Source organism: Alternaria ethzedia, assembly GCF_023757985.1.
Source record: "Alternaria ethzedia strain BMP 0044 chromosome Unknown scaffold_11, whole genome shotgun sequence".
Lineage (NCBI taxonomy): Eukaryota > Fungi > Ascomycota > Dothideomycetes > Pleosporales > Pleosporaceae > Alternaria > Alternaria ethzedia.
In genome coordinates, this window is record NW_026056204.1 from 449399 (window position 1) to 467061 (window position 17663).

The window sequence follows — 17663 nt, forward strand, 5'->3', positions numbered from 1 at the left end:
GCGCATATCCAGCACTCGCCCACCATGGACGGCCGCAAGCAGGGCCGCCCGGACGAGGAGCTGTTCCTGCGATACGACACCAACAGCAACCCGGACACGCCCATCATTCCCACCGTCGGGCCCCTGAGGATACAGAAGGGCCGCGATGGCAAGAGCCCGCCGCCGCGAACAGACTCGGCGGGCAGCTCGAGCCAGCCCGCCTTCTCGCGCCCTCCTCCCATGCCCTCGTTCCCCGCGCCGCCCACCAGCCCGCCCAACGCCCCTCTGCCCTACCCCGACAGCGACCGCCCGCCCACGCTCAGCACAGGCAGATACACGCCGCTCAGCGAGAGGGAGCGCCGCGCGCGAACAGCCACACCCCCTGACGGCGCAGACGGACCGCGGCGAGGCTCCAATGCGACAGGACCGAGTCCCACCTCGCCCAGCCAGCGCGCCCGCTTCGACGCCAACGACCCAAACCGACCCACGATAAGCGGCTATGGCGCGCGGAATCCAGACGGCTCCATCCAGCCCTCGAGGCTGGCCGAGCGCAGAGGGACAGCCCCGAAGCCGCTCCCAGACTCGCCAGGCCCAGAGGCGCCCGACAAGGAGGGCTTGTTCCAGAAGGCACCGCAGAGGAAGGGCAGCGAAGACGTGGGCGCCAGCAACCCATACCCCGAGTACCACCAGCAGTACTTTCCCCCGCCCGCTGCAGGTCCCAGTGCGGCCCCGGCTGCGCCCGCTGCGCCAGTCGTATACACAGGTCCCAACCAGAATGAGCCGGTACTCAAGGTGCCTACGCCCATGGACGTCAATCGCATGAGCTCCACCGCATCGACGTCAACAGTGAGGGCACAGAGAGGCTCACCTCCGCCCCCGGAGACGCCCATCATACCTCCCTCTGGCGGTGGCATAGAAGCGCGCTTTGCCGCAGCTGGCATTGCAGGAACATCCACACTCACCAACCTTCAAGCGCAGAGTGCCCAGAATGCGGCAGCTGCTCAGCGCAACCAGATATATGCCAATCAGCAGCCCAGACCGGGTCTCTCAACACCACAGCCGAGCCAACAGCCGGCGAGGAGACCATGGACGCCGACCGAGCAGCCTGGAGGCAATCCACATGGTCCACCGGCCGTATACCAGGGCATGGATCAAGTGCCTCCCTCGAGCACTCCCCCACAAGGCCCTCTTCCGCAGGCACCGAACACTCGCTTTTCGCCGCCTCCTACCAACGTGAACGTACCTCCAGAACACCCACTGAACCACGAGATGGGACGGATGAACTTGAATGAAGAACCCCCACCAGCGTACTCGAGTATAACAACCCCGCCAACAGGCCAAGCCCACAGCTATCCCAACGAAAAGGGCCAGCAGCCAGTTGCCCAAGGAGCCGGTTTCTCTGACCCTAACCAAGGCCATCCGGCATTCGCAAATGACCCGCGTCCACAAGCTGGACCATCACAACCTGCGGCGGTTATCGCACCAACGCCGACGCAGAACCAGTTCCCTCCTCAAATACAAACCACCCAACCCGCTCACACACCAAGTCCAGCTCCGGGACCCGGACCGGCCTCTCCTCCACCGCTCCCTGAAGGCTGGATAGCACATCTGGACCCTAGTTCTGGCCAGTATTACTACATCCATCTTCCAACTCAATCCACACAGTGGGAGTTTCCCAAAGGCCCAACACCTCTCAATCTGAATGAGCCTATGTCTCCTACCGGCACATTTGTTGGCGGTCCTCTGGCATCCCCGTCGTTTGGCAAGGCCCCCATCGCATCGCCTGGCTTTGCTCCACAGACGGCCACTTTTCCCGGAGACTTTGGCATGGCGCCGCTTGCGACACCAACCACTACCGGCTTCACTGGACCGCCTCCAGTTGCTGGTGTAGACCAATACAAGGTTGCTCCTACCAACGGCGTGTACTTTGGACCGTATCTCAGATACACTAACATGGATATTGAGCGAGGTCTGTGGCTAGGTTCGATACTGCTCATCACAAACACCCCTCATCCGCCGACTATTCACATCCATCAGAGTGCAGATTTGTCACCAAATCCGCGACAACTGAAGGCCAATCCCATCTATACACATCAGACGTGGATCTTTTACCGATACGACATTGACCTGAGGATGGAAGATGAACACGCTGCGAAATGGACCTATGCCATCACCTCGCACCTGGGCTGCACTCGCTTCGAGTTTCTGGTCGCAGGCCGAAACGAGACCAGCTGGCGGTTTATTGCTCACTCTGGCAATGACTTCGCGCTGAACGTCAACGCTAATGAGAGAGCGAGGCTTGGTGGTGTAGGCCTGATGTGGAAGGATATCCTACAGAAGAATGCCGAGTGTGGCGGTTTCCACGTACAACTTGGTTTGGGTGGCCAAATCTACGCCGACCGGTTATGGAAAGAACTTCCTTTACTCAAGCAATGGACCGCGACAAGTGGTAAAGAGGCCCGAAAGAATGCACCATGGACTGCAAAGCATGAAGAAGATGTCTGTCATGCATACTTCCACTACTACACAAGTCACTTCGATCAGCCACACTTGCGAGAGGCATTTGCACAGATACCTCACATTCTTGCTCTCGATGACCATGACATGTAAGTTCAATCCGTTTGTGAAACAGCAAGCAACCCTGACATTACCCAGATTTGATGGTTTCGGATCATACCCTGAATACATGCAGTTCTCGAACATGTTCAAGAACATTGGAAGACTGGGTATTGAGATGTACTTGCTCTTCCAGCACCACACAACACTAGAAATTCTCCGGAATGTCAACAACGACATGGACCTTTTCACCATCACGGGCACAGGCTGGCACTTCATCAAGTATCTGGGTCCATGCGTTACAGTTGTTGGCCCCGATTGTCGCTCGGAGCGCAACCCGCATCAGGTAATGGCAGGACCGACGTATCAAGGTATCTTCCCGAAGGTTGCGACACTACCGCCGAGTGTTCAGCACTGCATCTGGATGGTTCCTGTTCCCATTGTGTACCCTCGCCTGGAGTCAGTTGAGCATCTTGCTCACTCTATGGCTACTGGCAAGAAGGCTGTCACGGGCACATTCAACATGCTTGGAAAGGTGACAGCTGGAGTCGCTGGTGTCGTCGGTGCTAAGAGTGTGGTTGGCGATGGCTTCAACTCTGTCAAGAAAGCTATTGGCAAGTCAGGTCTGATGAGCGGAGTTCTGAGTCCCTTTGGCGAGATCGATTTGCTTGATGAGCTGAGAGACCAATGGACGCACGATTCAAAGGTTGGTGATTCCTAACTATCGTAGAAGTGTCTGCTAATATATCGAAGGATCTCGAACGAACGTACTTGATACGAACACTCCAAGGCATCGCACACAACAAGTCGCTACGAATGACGTTCTTCTCTGGTGCGGTCGACTGCTGCGGCGCTGGCCTCGTCCATGACCCATCGAGACCCCAAGATCACAAGACAATGTACCAGATCATCTCATCGTCAGTGGTAAACGGGCCGCCTGGAAGCTATGTGCTGCGACTTCTTCACAACAACCGTGCTCTCTACGTACCACAGAACGGACATCGCAGCAATAACCAACCCAGCGATACGAAGGAAGACATGATGGAGATTTTCACGCAAGACGTGAATGGACAACCTCGAGAACACAAGAGGCTGATGGGTCGACGAAACTACGTTGCTTGTGTCATCTACGATCCGGAGATCGTCAACGGGACGTTTGGCCAGGCTGTCCCTGGACATGGCAGTGGCAAGTTGAGTTTGGCGGTTGATTTCATGGTGCAGAACGATGGCGGATACAGTGCGCCGATGAAGTACGGACCTGTTATCGTTCCCAGTCTGGAGTATGGTAGATAGACGGACGGCCGACATTTTTGTTTTCTTCTGTTCCAAAGGCGAAATGCATAGCAAGCGTTGTATATGCTTTCTGGGATGTATGTTTGGGCGAACTCTTTCAATATGATATCAAGCAACAATAAAGGCCTTTCCACGCATGTTTTCCAGATCGATCGAGCCACTGCGATTAAGTGTTTAAGACAGTCCCCTCCGCTGACAGCTCTGCACGGCGCTGGGAGGTGGAATGGTTTGCCGAATTCGGCAATGACATGTGCAGGGCTTGGCTACCCGCGGCCTTTGAATTCTCGACGGCGAGACAGGACAGAAACTACACCACCCACACAATGACAGTCCCTGCGATACAGGCGACGGCGATACCGCGATTTCTCCTGCCGCAACTATCATGGCCCGCGCGGGTGTCACGGCCGGCTGCGCTGGGCGCACTGGAACAAAGTCGGCATAGATGCAGTGTAGCTTCCGAACGTCGCGCTGCCTTTCCGAAGCCACTGTCACGAACAACAATCCACTGGCCAAAAACATCACCACAATATGCAAGCGGCTATGCGTCTGCCCTGGAGCTACGGCGCAACTTCCGCGCGACTGCACGGCAATCCAAGGACCATCACTTCGACACGCTCAAGTTTGTGCAGCGACTGAAGGAGGAGGGGTTCACAGAAGAGCAAGCCGAGGGCATGATGAGGGTTCTTAGCGATGTGATTGAGGAGAGGTTAGTTTAGACACGACTACTCAAGATCTGCAATTGACATGTACAGCATACAAAACCTCACGCGCACCATGGTCCTCCGCGAAGACCAGGAGAAAGCTACCTACACGCAGAAAGTCGACTTTGCCAAACTCCGCTCCGAACTCATGACGGCCGACTCGACTGAATCAAGTCTGACGCGCGCATCGCACGAGCGCCTCACAAACGAGCTCGCAAAGCTGAACTCGCGCTTACGGGACGAGATACAACGGACACAGGCGTCAGTACGGCTAGACTTGAACCTGGAGAAGGGACGCATAAGGGAGGAGGCAAACGTGCAGGAACTCAAGCTGAAGGAGACCGAAACGAGGATCGAGCAGGAGACGGCGCAGCTGCGGGAGAGGCTCGAGGCGGTCAAGTTCTCCACGCTGCAGTGGCTCATGGGTGTGTGTACGGGTACGGCGGCGTTGATGTTGGGTGTCTGGCGGTTGTTAATGTGAGGCACGATGTGACTGCTTGTATGAAGACATGTTGGGTCAGACGCGGACAGCCTCAGAAGCCACAGAGTGCAAGAGCACACGGCCATGTTTCTGCGCCGCACCATATATGTGCAACAGTGCCTGTCAATGCAGTTTACGGCTGCAACGGATCAAGGGCTCCGTGCACGACGAGATGATGCCGAGACGGCAATGGTTGGTTTTAGATAAGATAGTGTGGCGTGCATATGCAAGCACGCGGGAACAACGTTGTCCGTGTCGAGCACTGAATACAAACGGCTGCCTTGGTATTCAGGCAAATTCACGAGCTGCGCGCTGATAATGAGAGGGCTGCAGCCCGCCTATGAGGCCATGTGGATACAGACGCCAGGTCGCCTAGCCGGCCTGGCGCCTCAGATCAGCCACATGTGACACGGGAGGCTAACGCTCTGGCATTTGGCCGTGGTCGTGGTACTTCACCGCAACGTCACACGAATCATGGCGCAGAGTCGTCGCAGCGCAACAGCTTGCGGCCAGGTTTTCTAGCTGTTTCCAAGCGGCACTGATTGGCCCCCACCTGGACATGGGACGGCAGTCTAGGAATCAGCCTCTTGCTGGCGGCCGCGCTTCAGAGCCCGACTGGTGTGACGGCTCGACGGCTGCTCGACGACGTTACAGGCCGTCTGGCGTAAGATGAGGGCAGGACGGTGCCATAGCACGTGTCGCGAACCAGGCCCGGCGCCTGGTAGTCCTGGAGCCTGAAGGGGCCGGTGAAAGGACAGACCCTGGAGCTGCTCACGTGCCCATGTACCCCTCATTGCCAGCTTGCACCAAGATAGGCGTACATGGCGGCGCAACAGCAGGGCGATAGGGCGCTTTGAGACTGAGGGTTTGGAGATGGCAGAGGGTGTGTGCCAGCGCGCAAACGGGGCAGCAGATCATGTGAAGGGCAGCACAGGCGCCAATTGGGGGAAGGCGCAGTCGAGGTGGTGTTGTTCGCTCAGCGTCTGTGCACGGGTCGTTCTTAGGGCAGACGCTCGCTTCCTCAAAACAACTTCGATCCTCTTCTGCCCGTTGATCCACACAAACACCTCAACAACTCCGCCCACCGTCTATCCTTCCATACGCACCTGCACCACCCCCCACAGTCCCCCGACTACCACAAACCCCCCCAACTCAACCATCACAATGGCGACTGAGGTACGTCGTGCTGATTCTGCCCCATCCCCCCGCTACTGTCCCCGGCGGGATGCCCCTCTGAGCCCCGATAATCCCCAAGCAAGCAACGCAGGCTAACCGTCCGCAGCGTGAGAGGTACGAGACAGCTGCCCGAGACGGCGCCCGCCAGTAATTGACGTCGCAATAGCAAGACTTTCCTCGCCCGGCTGTGCGAACAGGCTGAGCGTTACGATGGTAAGTCTCCGCGCGCTCCCTCCGCTGGCCGCGCAAGCTAACAGTCGTGCAGAGATGGTTACCTACATGAAGGTCAGTTTGCCCGTCCGTCGCTGCTCACCCCAACTCACATGCTGATTGTTTCGCAGGAAGTCGCCAAGGTATGCCCGACCGCATCCGCTCCTAAACGAGCAGGCGCCCGCCACAGCGCAGGCTCCCATCAGCGCCCGGCTAACGCAGCATAGGTCGCCGGTGAGCTCACCGTTGACGAGCGCAACCTTCTGTCTGTCGCCTACAAGAACGTTGTCGGCACCCGACGCGCGTCGTGGCGCATCATTTCGTCCATCGAGCAGAAGGAGGAGTCCAAGGGCTCTGAGAAGCACGTCGGCACCATCCGCGACTACCGCCAGAAGATCGAGACCGAGCTTGAGCAGGTCTGCCAGGATGTCCTCAACGTCCTCGACGACTCTCTCATCCCCAAGGCCGAGTCTGGCGAGTCCAAGGTCTTCTACCACAAGATGTGCGTCCACACCGCTTTCTCCGCTGTTTTCATTGCAAACAGGGCTAACACCGGCACAGGAAGGGCGACTACCACCGCTACCTTGCCGAGTTCGCTTCCGGCGAGAAGCGCAAGGTCGCTGCGACCGCTGCACACGAGGCTTACAAGGTATGACGCAATGGCTACCCAGCAACATGAAACCATCTAATCCCGCAACACAGACGGCCACCGATGTCGCCCAGACTGAGCTCACACCCACCCACCCCATCCGTCTCGGCCTTGCGCTGAACTTCTCGGTCTTCTACTACGAGATCTTGAACTCACCGGACCGTGCTTGCCACCTTGCCAAGCAGGCCTTCGACGACGCCATCGCTGAGCTCGACTCTCTGTCCGAGGAGTCCTACCGCGACAGCACCCTCATCATGCAGCTCCTCCGTGACAACCTCACTCTCTGGACGTCATCAGACGGCAACGAGGGCGAGGCCGCCGCCACCACCGACGCACCCAAGGAGGAGGCCAAGACCACTGAGGACGCACCCGCTGCATCCGAGCCCAAGGCCGAGGAGCAGCCTCCTGCTGCCGCCCCTGCCCCCGCCGCTTAAGCACACTCTCCCTCTCTCGACCTTGTGTATCCTCAGCCGTCGTCATCTGTTCTCGAATAGACGAAGGAGGCCGGCAGCGAGTGTCCTACGGAGTTGTACGTGTTCTGTGTGATTTCAAAAATTGGCTTTGGCAGCAAGCGGTTCGGTACGGTCGAATTCCCCATGACTGAATGTATTTCCCTTTACTCTCCTATTGCCGGCGCTGTCCCATCGAGCACGCAGTGTGCTGGGGTCGCGTTCCGCACACGACTCTAGTACTTCTGAGCTCTTCCTCATGAGAGTCTTGGGCTGCTACCGGCGAGATAGGGCTGCGTTCGGTACGTCGGATGCTACCCTCAATTCCCCCATGTTTTCGTTTTGGCAGCACATAAACACCTCGATCCTATGCCGACAGAGATGTTTGACATCCTCTTGGTGATTCTGGGAGTCAGGACATCAGTTTCGATGGCCGGTAGAGCAGTACGCAAAGCTCTGGAGGGCTTAATGTCATCATACTGCACTCTTAGCTAGCCAAAGGAATCGCTACTTCAATCTTGCACTCTTATGCCGTGATATCACTTAAGCCTTTAGGCGCGTCCGTTCTGACTCACTGCAACGTGCATATATGTCGTCGATCTGGACTCTGATCGGTCCTTTTCCATGTGCCAGACCCCGTGGGATGAACCGCCCCACCACTTGGAGCCGAGCGACCTCCCCGCCCAACTTTTCCGTTTCTCATGTCGCGTCGCGTATGGCAAAAGTTCCGAACCAGCCCTCCAAGGGCGAGCGGCGCTCATAATTCCCTGCAAAGAATTTCATTCCCTAGAAGCCTATTGCTACTCTCCGCACGACCCATCTAAACCACGAACCGCCGCGCAAAGTCAGAAAACCATGGCCTACACCAAAGACTACTACCACATCCTGCAACTGCCCGCGCCAGGCTGGACCTCAAAACAGCAGACCACGCCAGCAGAGCTCCGCCGAGCATACAAACTCGCCCTGCTAGCCGCGCATCCAGATAAAGCCAGCGCCGTCGCTGCCACAACCACGACCACGAACGCAACGCAGACGAAGACGAAGACAAAACCCGCATACACAGTCGACGACGTCAAAGAAGCCTACACGACCCTCGCAAACGCAACCTCAAAATCCGAATACGATAATTGGTTCCTGCGACATGGCGATGGGCTGACGACGGTGGGGAAGGAGGAGGGTGCGAGGGGAGAAGTGCAGTTGTCGAGTGATTTTGTGTTGGGGCTTGAAATGCTTGATTTGGCGGATTTTGAGATGTGGGAGGGGGGTGATGTGGATACATCTGCTTCTCTGGGTGCGCAAGGAGGAAAAGGGGCACAAGGGCAGACGACGTGGACGCGTGCGTGTCGGTGTGGTGCAGATAAGGGTTTCAGTATTTTAGAAGAAGAGTTGGAGGATGCGGAGGAGAGGGGCGAGAAGGAGGTGTTGGTTGGGTGTGTGGGGTGTAGTTTGTGGGTTAGAGTTGGGTTTGAGGTTGAGGTTAGGTGATGGGATGGAAGTAATGTTCGAGTAGGAACGGCGCGTCATTTTCCTTGGTTTGGAGGATGGGGCAGCAGAGAGCGTGTATCACGATGGTATCGGCGATGACCTCGAGACAGCGAACGGTCGTATCGAATGTCCGCCCCCTCTGGCCTTTGTGCTGTCTTGGAGGCTTGTTTTGGGCACGGTGGCTTTTGTAACTGCTAAAGCGTAGAAGAGACATGCTGGGTCTGATCTTGTCATCCAGCGTATTTGACAGTTATGGCCACAGGGCACGCACTGGTTCCTTCAGTCCGATGTCTGAAGGAGATTCGGCGTGTACGTAGCGCTGCTTTGCCTTTGGGGGAAGACAGTGGGGAAGATTTGTGGAGGGAGGTTTGCTGGATCATGGCATACTCCGAACCGAGAAGAGACTTGGGAAAAAGGAAGAGACATACATGCGGTTAGCAAGGCGGTAGTCCATCTAGACTCATGCTTACGGTGCTTTGACGAGCACATATTACGAAAAGCCCAACATCACATAGATGCCGCGATGTGATGTGTCTGTTAGGAACGGCAGATCGAGGGAAACCATCAACTCAGTGAAGCGGAGAGTTTGACCTGAGCCGCAGGGGGCATCAGTTTATTCATCTATTCTGTTAAGGTAAAAAAGCCATTGGGTAAGAAAGTCTGGGTATAAAGACATGTATAAATGAGAGACATGTGATACAGCCAAAGCAAGGCTGTACCAGTAATTGAGACATCCCCCCCACGCTGGTTATTATTGAACAGACAGAAACTCCACCAACGCCAGTCAAACCAGAGCCCATGCAGCTCACCTTGATCACATCTTCGACTGTGTCGCCAGCATCGCCTTGAGCTCATCGACCTGCTTCTGCAACGCAGCCTTTTCCGCCTCAAGTTGCGGCTTTCGCCTTCGGCTTGGGCACATGAAAGTTCTCTCTGATCAAGTCTCCTTTGGCATTGGCACGCCCTTCTTCTCCAGCATCTGTCTGACCTTTGGCACCAACTCTTCAAACGTCTCGACAACCGGGACGCCGTACTTTCCACACGTGATCTTAATGTTGGCGTTTCTGTGGTACCCCTCGTTACAGCAAATCACCACCTTGCCGGACTTAAGCCATAGACCCAACTCGAGCATAGTTACCGGGCTGTTGGTGTCGACATCGAAGAAGAAGCAAATGACGTCTGCTTTTTCCATCGCAGCCAGTTCCCAAGTGACTTGTTCCAGCATTATTTCATTCTTGGCTTCTTTACTGATGGTTGTGTCCCACTCGCCTGGTCGTCGTGGATTGCACACGGTGATGGGTAGGTCCGAAAGTAGATTTGCCATGAGCAGCTGCCATTCGACCGCTTTACCCATTTCTATACTGCCAGCGGTAAAGACGGAGAATTCGCGGTATGTAGGTGCATCCGGTGGTGTACAGTGTACAAAATCTTTGTGTCTGTCTTCCTGCAGTGCTGTCACCGGTTTATGCGGTGCAAGTTGGGCATCTCCAATCTTTTCTCTTCCCATAAACCCTTTTTCAGGCTTGTTTTCCTTGGTCGACTCGCTGTTGGTAGTCTTGTTCTTATCTTGGGACTTCTCGGCCATCGTGGACATGATTGAGCTCTTCGTAAAATGGCTTGTCAACTGCTGCAGTCGGTTTTTGGCGGCGAAAACTCCTGAATTTGTAGGGAAAGTAGCTGCTCGGGCTGTAGGGGTGTATGAAGAAGGCTGATGGAAAGTGTGGAAGCTGGAAATGCAAGTCAGTTCCGTGGTTCTTATGCTTCTTGGTGGGGTCTAGTCATACCGGGCCAATGACATAGCTTGGACCCTTGAGGCCGGTATGTCTGGGGTCTCGGGGCAGTCGTGGAACGATGCAAACGGAATCGCACACGGATACTGTTGGCAACGCAATCGACTCAGATGTTGTTTGTGATACGAAACTGTGACTGGAATGATGGGGCAGATACTTCACAATGCGCATCGCTTTGTCCTCTTTATTTGCGCTTCATTGACGCTGCCTGGACGTTTGGCGCCTGGGATCCACAAGGTTGAGGCGCAGACCCCAACAGGGCGGCTGACGGTTCGCATGGCGGTAATTCATGCCATACACTGCACGCGCGCGATTCTTCACACACCGACTTCTTCAGTCTAGGATATTAACCATACATTGGTCGGTACCGGGGCAGTGCCGCTGGTGTCTCGTTCGTTCTCTTTGTGGCGTCTGCGGCAAGGCTGTCTAAGGCTGCCATTCAAGGCAGTTACCCGGACCACGCGAAGCAATCGTGTTAATCACACAGCTACACACTAGTCTAGTGAGTAAGTGATCTGGTGATGTTGGTATTGGTGTACGAGAGTCACAGACTTGGCCGACAGAGCTATCGTGATGAGTAGATGGCAGTCACAGCTAAGGCTAAAGCTCACATAAGGGCGCGAAGAGGCTGGAGCGCGTTAATCACATTAGCACCGAGTATTACCTTCCCCACAAAAAGAATGTGGATCACGCCTTGACGCCCGCGTTAAGAGAAGCCCTGGTCATAAGAGGAACCCGGTGTGGCGATGCAGTCACAGGTGCAACATCACATCAGGATCAACGATGGAGTTAAAAAGGGCCTAATTATCGCCTAACGTACGGAATGCTGACTGAAAACGATTCATAGGCTCAAAAGCCCATGTGAACAGTCAAACCACGTCTGCCTACGATTTCCAGCGACGCATCGTCGACCACGCAGTAGACGCCCAAACAAGAAAGAAATGAACATGCCAATCCCCGAGCACTTGCATAGTGCATCTCCGATTTCTGGCCGAAACATCCAAGAAAGCACCTTGTACACAGACAAAACCAAACACCTACCTCCCAGAAGTCTACATTGCTGTAGGGAATGTGTAAACTTCAACTCTCATACTAATGTAGACAGTAGAGCACCTGTTCAATTTTTTCTTTCCATAACGTGACAGAAAGGTGGAACATGGGTAGCTTTACACAAATCCTGATTCCTGCGGCCTAAAATCTCGGCCTGATGCACCAATCTCACCAACGTTGTCTCCTCATCCAAGGTCTCACCCTGACCAGTCTCACCTCCGACGTTTTGGCAGGAGATCATGGAGGAACTTCTTGCTCTCGTCCTTCTAGGCGACAAGGTTGCTCATGAGCGGGTTTTCGTGCTTCTTTCCCCTCAATGTCAAGGTCGGGGTACCGTGACCTCTCGCAGTGTCTGCCGGTGTGCTGCCATGGCCAGCCGGCTTGCGCGCAGCAACCTGATTCGCCAATTGGGTCTGGTTGTGGTCCTCCGGCTTATCCATGATCTGGAAACAGAGCGAAGTGTCTGCAGTAGTCATAGTACAGAGACACTTGATGCCCACGAACTTGACAGGAACCGGCTCAGCTTGTGTCCCATGCAGTTTCTTCATCGACTTCCGAAGGGTTTGGAGGTCGAAGCTGGACCTGGAAGCGGCCGGCGGTGCAGCCTGAGAACGTGACTGAGTAGGATCGTGGAGGTTGCTCATTGATCGACTAGATCGCAGGTCCTTCAAAGTGGGTGCACCACCACCGCGCTTTTTTGGGAACTTGGGGAGCGTAGGTAGACGTTCTAGGAGCGACTTCTTCGGTGTCTTCTTGAACTCGACTGGGACTCTCCGTGCGAGCCACGATCGACCACAGCCTTCGCAGACGACGCCAAATCGTATAGCCCTGACGCTGTCCTCAGACAAAGGGATCACCTCCGGGTCGTTCATCGGTTGGAACTGTTTGACCAGAACCCGAGGAGACCGTTGTGGCCGGGTTGGCGCAGGATAATTGGCAGGATGTTCCTCCAGTTTGCACTTAGCACACGATCGGTGGGTACATTCGCAGCTCAGAACGTGGAGTGGGTGGATGTGTGGTTGAACGTAGACCTTGTGGCGACGGTTACACTTGCAACAGCGCCATTTGCCGCACGAATGCCCCTTGGGTCTCAGGTTTATATCTCCGGTGAGATCGTACATCGCTGTTTGAAACGTCTGTCAAGCTGTTAGCACGAATAGAAAGATGTCTCGGTACCGCGTTGCCAAAGCATAGCAAGGGGGCTACATGTAGTAGAGTGTCTTAGAACCGCGTTGGCAAAGCATAGCAAGGGAGCTACATACTAGTGAAAAAGTTAGCAAGATACCCTGAGAGCTATTCGAGGCGGCTACTTTACCCTCGGGAGAGACCCAGTTGGGGTCGGGCTTGACGGGTTTGGATTTGGATTTGCGATTGGGGTCGGCAATTTCCCAAGCCCATTCCCTTCTCTCATCCTCCGTCATGTTTGATAAGTCCGTCCCTATTTTCATTGGGCCTTTAGGATCTGCGAGTGAATCTGTACGTTCAGGAAGCGCGTTCTTGTTGCGTCCATCTGGTTGGTGCTCTGACGATGAGGACGGTAGGGCGCTGAGGTCAGAACCGTGACTTGGCAACGAGGACGTCAGGCAGTCTGCGCCTTCAGGGAGCGGGCCGATGAAGGGCTCATCTGGATGTTCGCCAGAGGCAGAACCGTGAGCTGACGATGAGGAAGCCGCCGAGTCGGAGTTCGTACGTTCACCTAGCTCGTCGTCGGTGTGATCTACTGACTGGTTGCCAGAGGTAGAACCGGGTCCCGACAGCGATTCTGTCCAAGGTCTCTTTCCCGTGGGGTTGGAGGCCATGGCGAAGAGCTTGCGTGGTGTAGACAGCGAGGGATGTGCAGAAGCAAGCGGGCGAGAGTGCAACGAAGTGGAGGAAAACGAAAAGCCGAGTCGGCGGTGATGCGGTGATAATGAGACTCCGAAGCAATCCTCGGTGAATAGCGGGAGAGTAACGATGGCGGAGCTAAAAATGAGGTGAACGCGAGTGAGTTGGGTTATGGGGATACAGCGTTTGCGTTTGCACACGGGAGCCTGGAGAGTTCACGAGGTGAGCTGCATTTTAAACAATCAACGCTAGCACTTGGATCTGACGTAGATTGGAAAGAGTACTGTAAGTGACAGTCGCTGCTCAGAATTGAGTGTGAAGGTGCGAGGATGCGCAGTGTGTCTTCCCTCATTTAGTTGTGAAGAGCAGGAAAGCAGCAGTATTCGGTCAAGAGCAACGTAAAATACAGCAATCTCAATGCTACGCAACTCAGGCGCAAACCCGACTGTTCAATCATATCTAATATTTCACTGGGATGTATCAGTCGCCATTCATTACCATAATCTCTTCGCAGGCAAATGGAGGAAAGTATTAGTCTCACGCCAACCTAAGAAAAAACTGAACACCCTAGAGTCTCTAGGACTACGTTGACGTTAGGTCACCTACTTTGCAAGTTTTTGTCTTAATGTAGTCTGCAGACCTGTTCAGTTTTTTTCTTGTCTGAGGTGGTCTGATAATCGAACTGTTTGTCCTCGCAGAACCTCGCCTGAGGAGGCCGGCATGCGGGATGATAAGCGAGATGTATTTGTAATCTGCCCGTCTACTTCAGCTTAACCTGTAGCACACCCCTCCATGCCTGTAGTGCGCTATCAACATATTCAGTTGCGTAGAAGTCGACATCGTCGTCACTCAGCACATGCTTCAGTGCCTCACCCGTCTTGCCCCACCGCACCTGCGCCTTAATCGCAGCACGACCTCTCTGTTCGATGAGGTTGATGTAGCTATGCGCCACATCCCGTATCGCCTCGTAAAAACTCTTCGTCTCAGTTTCCATGTCATTGACCCAGCTCTTCGGCAACTTGGCCTTCATGCGGTGGGTCTTCGCATTAATGACCTTCTCGCGTAGGTGTTCGATCAACTTGATGAGTGCGCGCAGGACCTCGAATTTGGTATAGCAGGACATTAGCATATTCTCGTGGAACATGGTGGGTTCGTCTTCGGGCTTTTGGTGCGTGGCGCCAGGCATACGCAGGTTCTCCATTGCAAGTCGCATTTCGGAAACCTGGTCCAGAAGTGCTTCCAGCACCCCAGGAAGCGTTTCCAAGGGAAGTCCTGGCAAGATCATCGCCTTAACGATGAGGTTCATTGCGTCCCATGTGTCCTCAACTTGGTATTCCGCAAGCGTCATGTCAGGCTCAGTTTCCCAGGCGTGACCCGGAGGCATGGCAACTTGGTGTATCCATTTGCCCTGGAACTCCAACACCTGTGTCTCTCTATAGAGAAATCTACTGCTCGCGTCCCAGATATCAAGGCTCTTGGCCAGCCAATGAACTTCAGGAAGGCCGTTGGGCATGATGTATGAAAGTGGTCCAGGATGCTGACTGTGCTCGTAGTTGGGGAATATGGTCCTATCTACGACGTCCTTGATATTCCGGTAGCCTGCATGGATTAGCCAGTTTCCAGGTTCGAAACGAGTGCAACATACTACTTGAGTCGATAACAGGAATGTTATCGATCGGTTCACCCTTGAGTCGTGCTATGCGACGGCTCTCTGTGTTGCATATGTGCTTTGTCAAACTCGACTTGAAATCCCGTTTCGCGGCCAAGAGTTCCATAGCTTGATCCCATGGAAGCGACTGGAGATCAGAACATACTGCCTCATTAAGCTTGCGTTCCATCCTCTCCATTGTCCCGACAGCTTTTCCTAGTTCCTCTTCGGCTGAGAATCCTTGGTAGCCTTTGGCACCAAATGGATGTGTCAGTGAGATGCGTGACAGAACATATGGTGACAAAGTATGCACTAGCATCTCCTTGCATTTGGTGTGGCTGTACAACTGGAAAGCGGATTTTCCTAGACCGAGGTTTAGGTGCAGCCGTGCAGCAAGTAGTGCCAGCGGTCTGTTTTGCTTTTCTTTATCGCTCGCCACCAAATGGCGCGCTAACATTGCAGCTTGAAGGAGAACTCGTGAGTTTGGCGTATTTCCGAAGGGATGATCGGGCTCTTCGTTGCGCATAGCTTCTTGGTGAATCCAGAGGAGTGTGTATATTGCGACAAAACCTTCAGGCGACCTGGGTGTCCGTAACTGAGGGGCTCGCAATGCGGCGATCAAAGGTACCTCCATGAGCCCTTGCCACCTTTGAGCAGATGGCGTCGAGAGTGATATCCAGAAAAGATAACACATCTTGAGACGATTGCCGCAATGAACAATCCAGTCTTGAGCCGGGTACTGATTCTGTGCCAACAACTTTCTCGCGTCTTCGTAGTGATTTTCCGCAAATTCCCAGAGCTCTCCTCGGTCTTTTGAGGTCATGCCGTCTAGGAATGGTCGAATATCTGCGTAACATGTGATAAGGTTCGCGTGGTTCTTCCAGTACGTCTTACAGTCGGCCAGCATTGGAGTTCCTGGAGCGACATTCTGGCGAAGTGTCATGTACGCAAGTCTCAAGGGGCGGTCTTGGCTTTGGAACTCCTCTGGGTTGAAGGTACGACTTGTGATATCGGAGATCAGGAGAACAGCATCGTCAGCGGAGCGTGTTGCGTACGCGGCGGCTAATAAGGATATCCAAATATCTTTCTTCCAGGCACAAGTCTCTCGAAGGCTAAGAACGTCAGCAATAAGTAGGGCTTGAAAGTCGCTGCAGCAACCCGCAGCCACTTCACAATGCTACACTCCGCCGCTGACTCAACATACCTTTCCTGCTGTGATATAATGCGCTCAATGTACGCAAGACACTGGCTTTCAAGTAGAAACCATTCTTTGCTCTGCCGTGCAAGTCTAATCTTCATGCCCCACAAGTCACCCCGATGTTTCGTCATGAGGTCCTGGAGGGCTGCAGGCGGGTGGTTCCAGTGTTCGAACAGCTCGCTACACTTCGCTTGCCGCGCGAAGATCTCGCCCATAAAACGCAAGTCGCGTATATCCTTGAAAGCGATGGGGTCATCTGGAGCCGCCTCGTATGCTTGCTTCAAAAGTCTACGAGCCAGGTCGAATTGAAGTCTGCTTTTCATCTCGCCCTGGGGAAGCCCACGCTGCTGTTCGGCTGCGAGTTGAATAGCGAGTGTTTGCGTGAAGTGGGCATGCTTTTTTGCAGATGTTGATCCAGCGCCCTCCTTGGTTTCTTTACTGAAGTGAAAGACAGCCTGTCAAGCATTAGTACCAAATCTAATCTCACCCTGTTGTAGTTTTATTGGTAGCGACAAGGCGCGGGGAGATGCGCATTCCCAAAGGTGTCGAGATACAACCAGGTCGTGGCCAGATGCCGGTTTCTTACGTACCAGGCGGAAGTCTTCCCAGCATTCCTCCGCCAATGCCACATTCGCTAGAGCAGACCAGAGATCTTGACGGTCTTCCTTGCGTCCCAAGGCTTTCGCAGCACGTTGCCAAACTTTGAGGTTCCCATCACCCACTCCGCTGATGTTTAGGTTGTTATTCTGATCCCTCCGCGTAGCGTCGGCTAAGATCTTATATAAGTAGGACAGCAGCCGAATATCGTTCACCCCTGGCTGCTCCCAGGCCTGTTGTACCAGATTTGCTACATCGGTGTCCACATTGTTCAATGTAAGACATAACCGAGCTTTCCATGCCTGCTCGAAATTAGCCTGAGAATGAAATTTCCGATGTCGACTAGCATACCAAGAGAACTGGGTTCTTGGGTGTCTTCTTGAGTGATTTTTGTACGAACGAGTCTGCGAACTTCGCTTTTGGGTAGTCGCGCTGAGCCTTACACAGCTTCTCCCAACTGTTGCAAGCCATGACAGCCGGCACCGAAGCGCGGCTTGATTTCGCAAAAATAGGAACGACCGATGAAAGGCTAGTGATGCTCGATCAATGTCAAAAATGAGGTGATTGGCTGATTGGA

At 54.3% G+C, this 17663-nt stretch overlaps 4 protein-coding genes across 4 annotated transcripts; 2 read left to right on the top strand and 2 right to left on the bottom strand.

Moving 5' to 3' along the window:
* Positions 1-24: 24 nt before the first annotated feature.
* Positions 25-5010, top strand: J4E87_005401 (uncharacterized protein; the record flags this gene model as incomplete). Its single annotated transcript, XM_049377014.1, has 5 exons — positions 25-2585; positions 2635-3241; positions 3289-3815; positions 4364-4534; positions 4581-5010. 5 exons carry the CDS (start codon positions 25-27, stop codon positions 5008-5010), a joined length of 4296 nt encoding a protein of 1431 aa, XP_049233239.1.
* A 1164-nt stretch (positions 5011-6174) lies between these two features.
* J4E87_005402 (uncharacterized protein) lies at positions 6175-7479 on the top strand (the record flags this gene model as incomplete). Its single annotated transcript, XM_049377015.1, has 8 exons — positions 6175-6186; positions 6293-6300; positions 6353-6399; positions 6452-6471; positions 6528-6539; positions 6624-6898; positions 6958-7045; positions 7099-7479. The coding sequence occupies 8 exons, from the start codon at positions 6175-6177 to the stop codon at positions 7477-7479; spliced, it is 843 nt and encodes a 280-aa protein (XP_049233240.1).
* A 4606-nt stretch (positions 7480-12085) lies between these two features.
* On the bottom strand, positions 12086-13618 carry J4E87_005403 (uncharacterized protein; the record flags this gene model as incomplete). Its single annotated transcript, XM_049377016.1, has 2 exons — positions 12086-12942; positions 13135-13618. The coding sequence occupies 2 exons, from the start codon at positions 13616-13618 to the stop codon at positions 12086-12088; spliced, it is 1341 nt and encodes a 446-aa protein (XP_049233241.1).
* A 785-nt stretch (positions 13619-14403) lies between these two features.
* On the bottom strand, positions 14404-17557 carry J4E87_005404 (uncharacterized protein; the record flags this gene model as incomplete). The annotated part of the gene is made up of 5 exons (XM_049377017.1): positions 14404-15242; positions 15289-16403; positions 16496-16944; positions 17080-17388; positions 17438-17557. 5 exons carry the CDS (start codon positions 17555-17557, stop codon positions 14404-14406), a joined length of 2832 nt encoding a protein of 943 aa, XP_049233242.1.
* Positions 17558-17663: the final 106 nt, after the last annotated feature.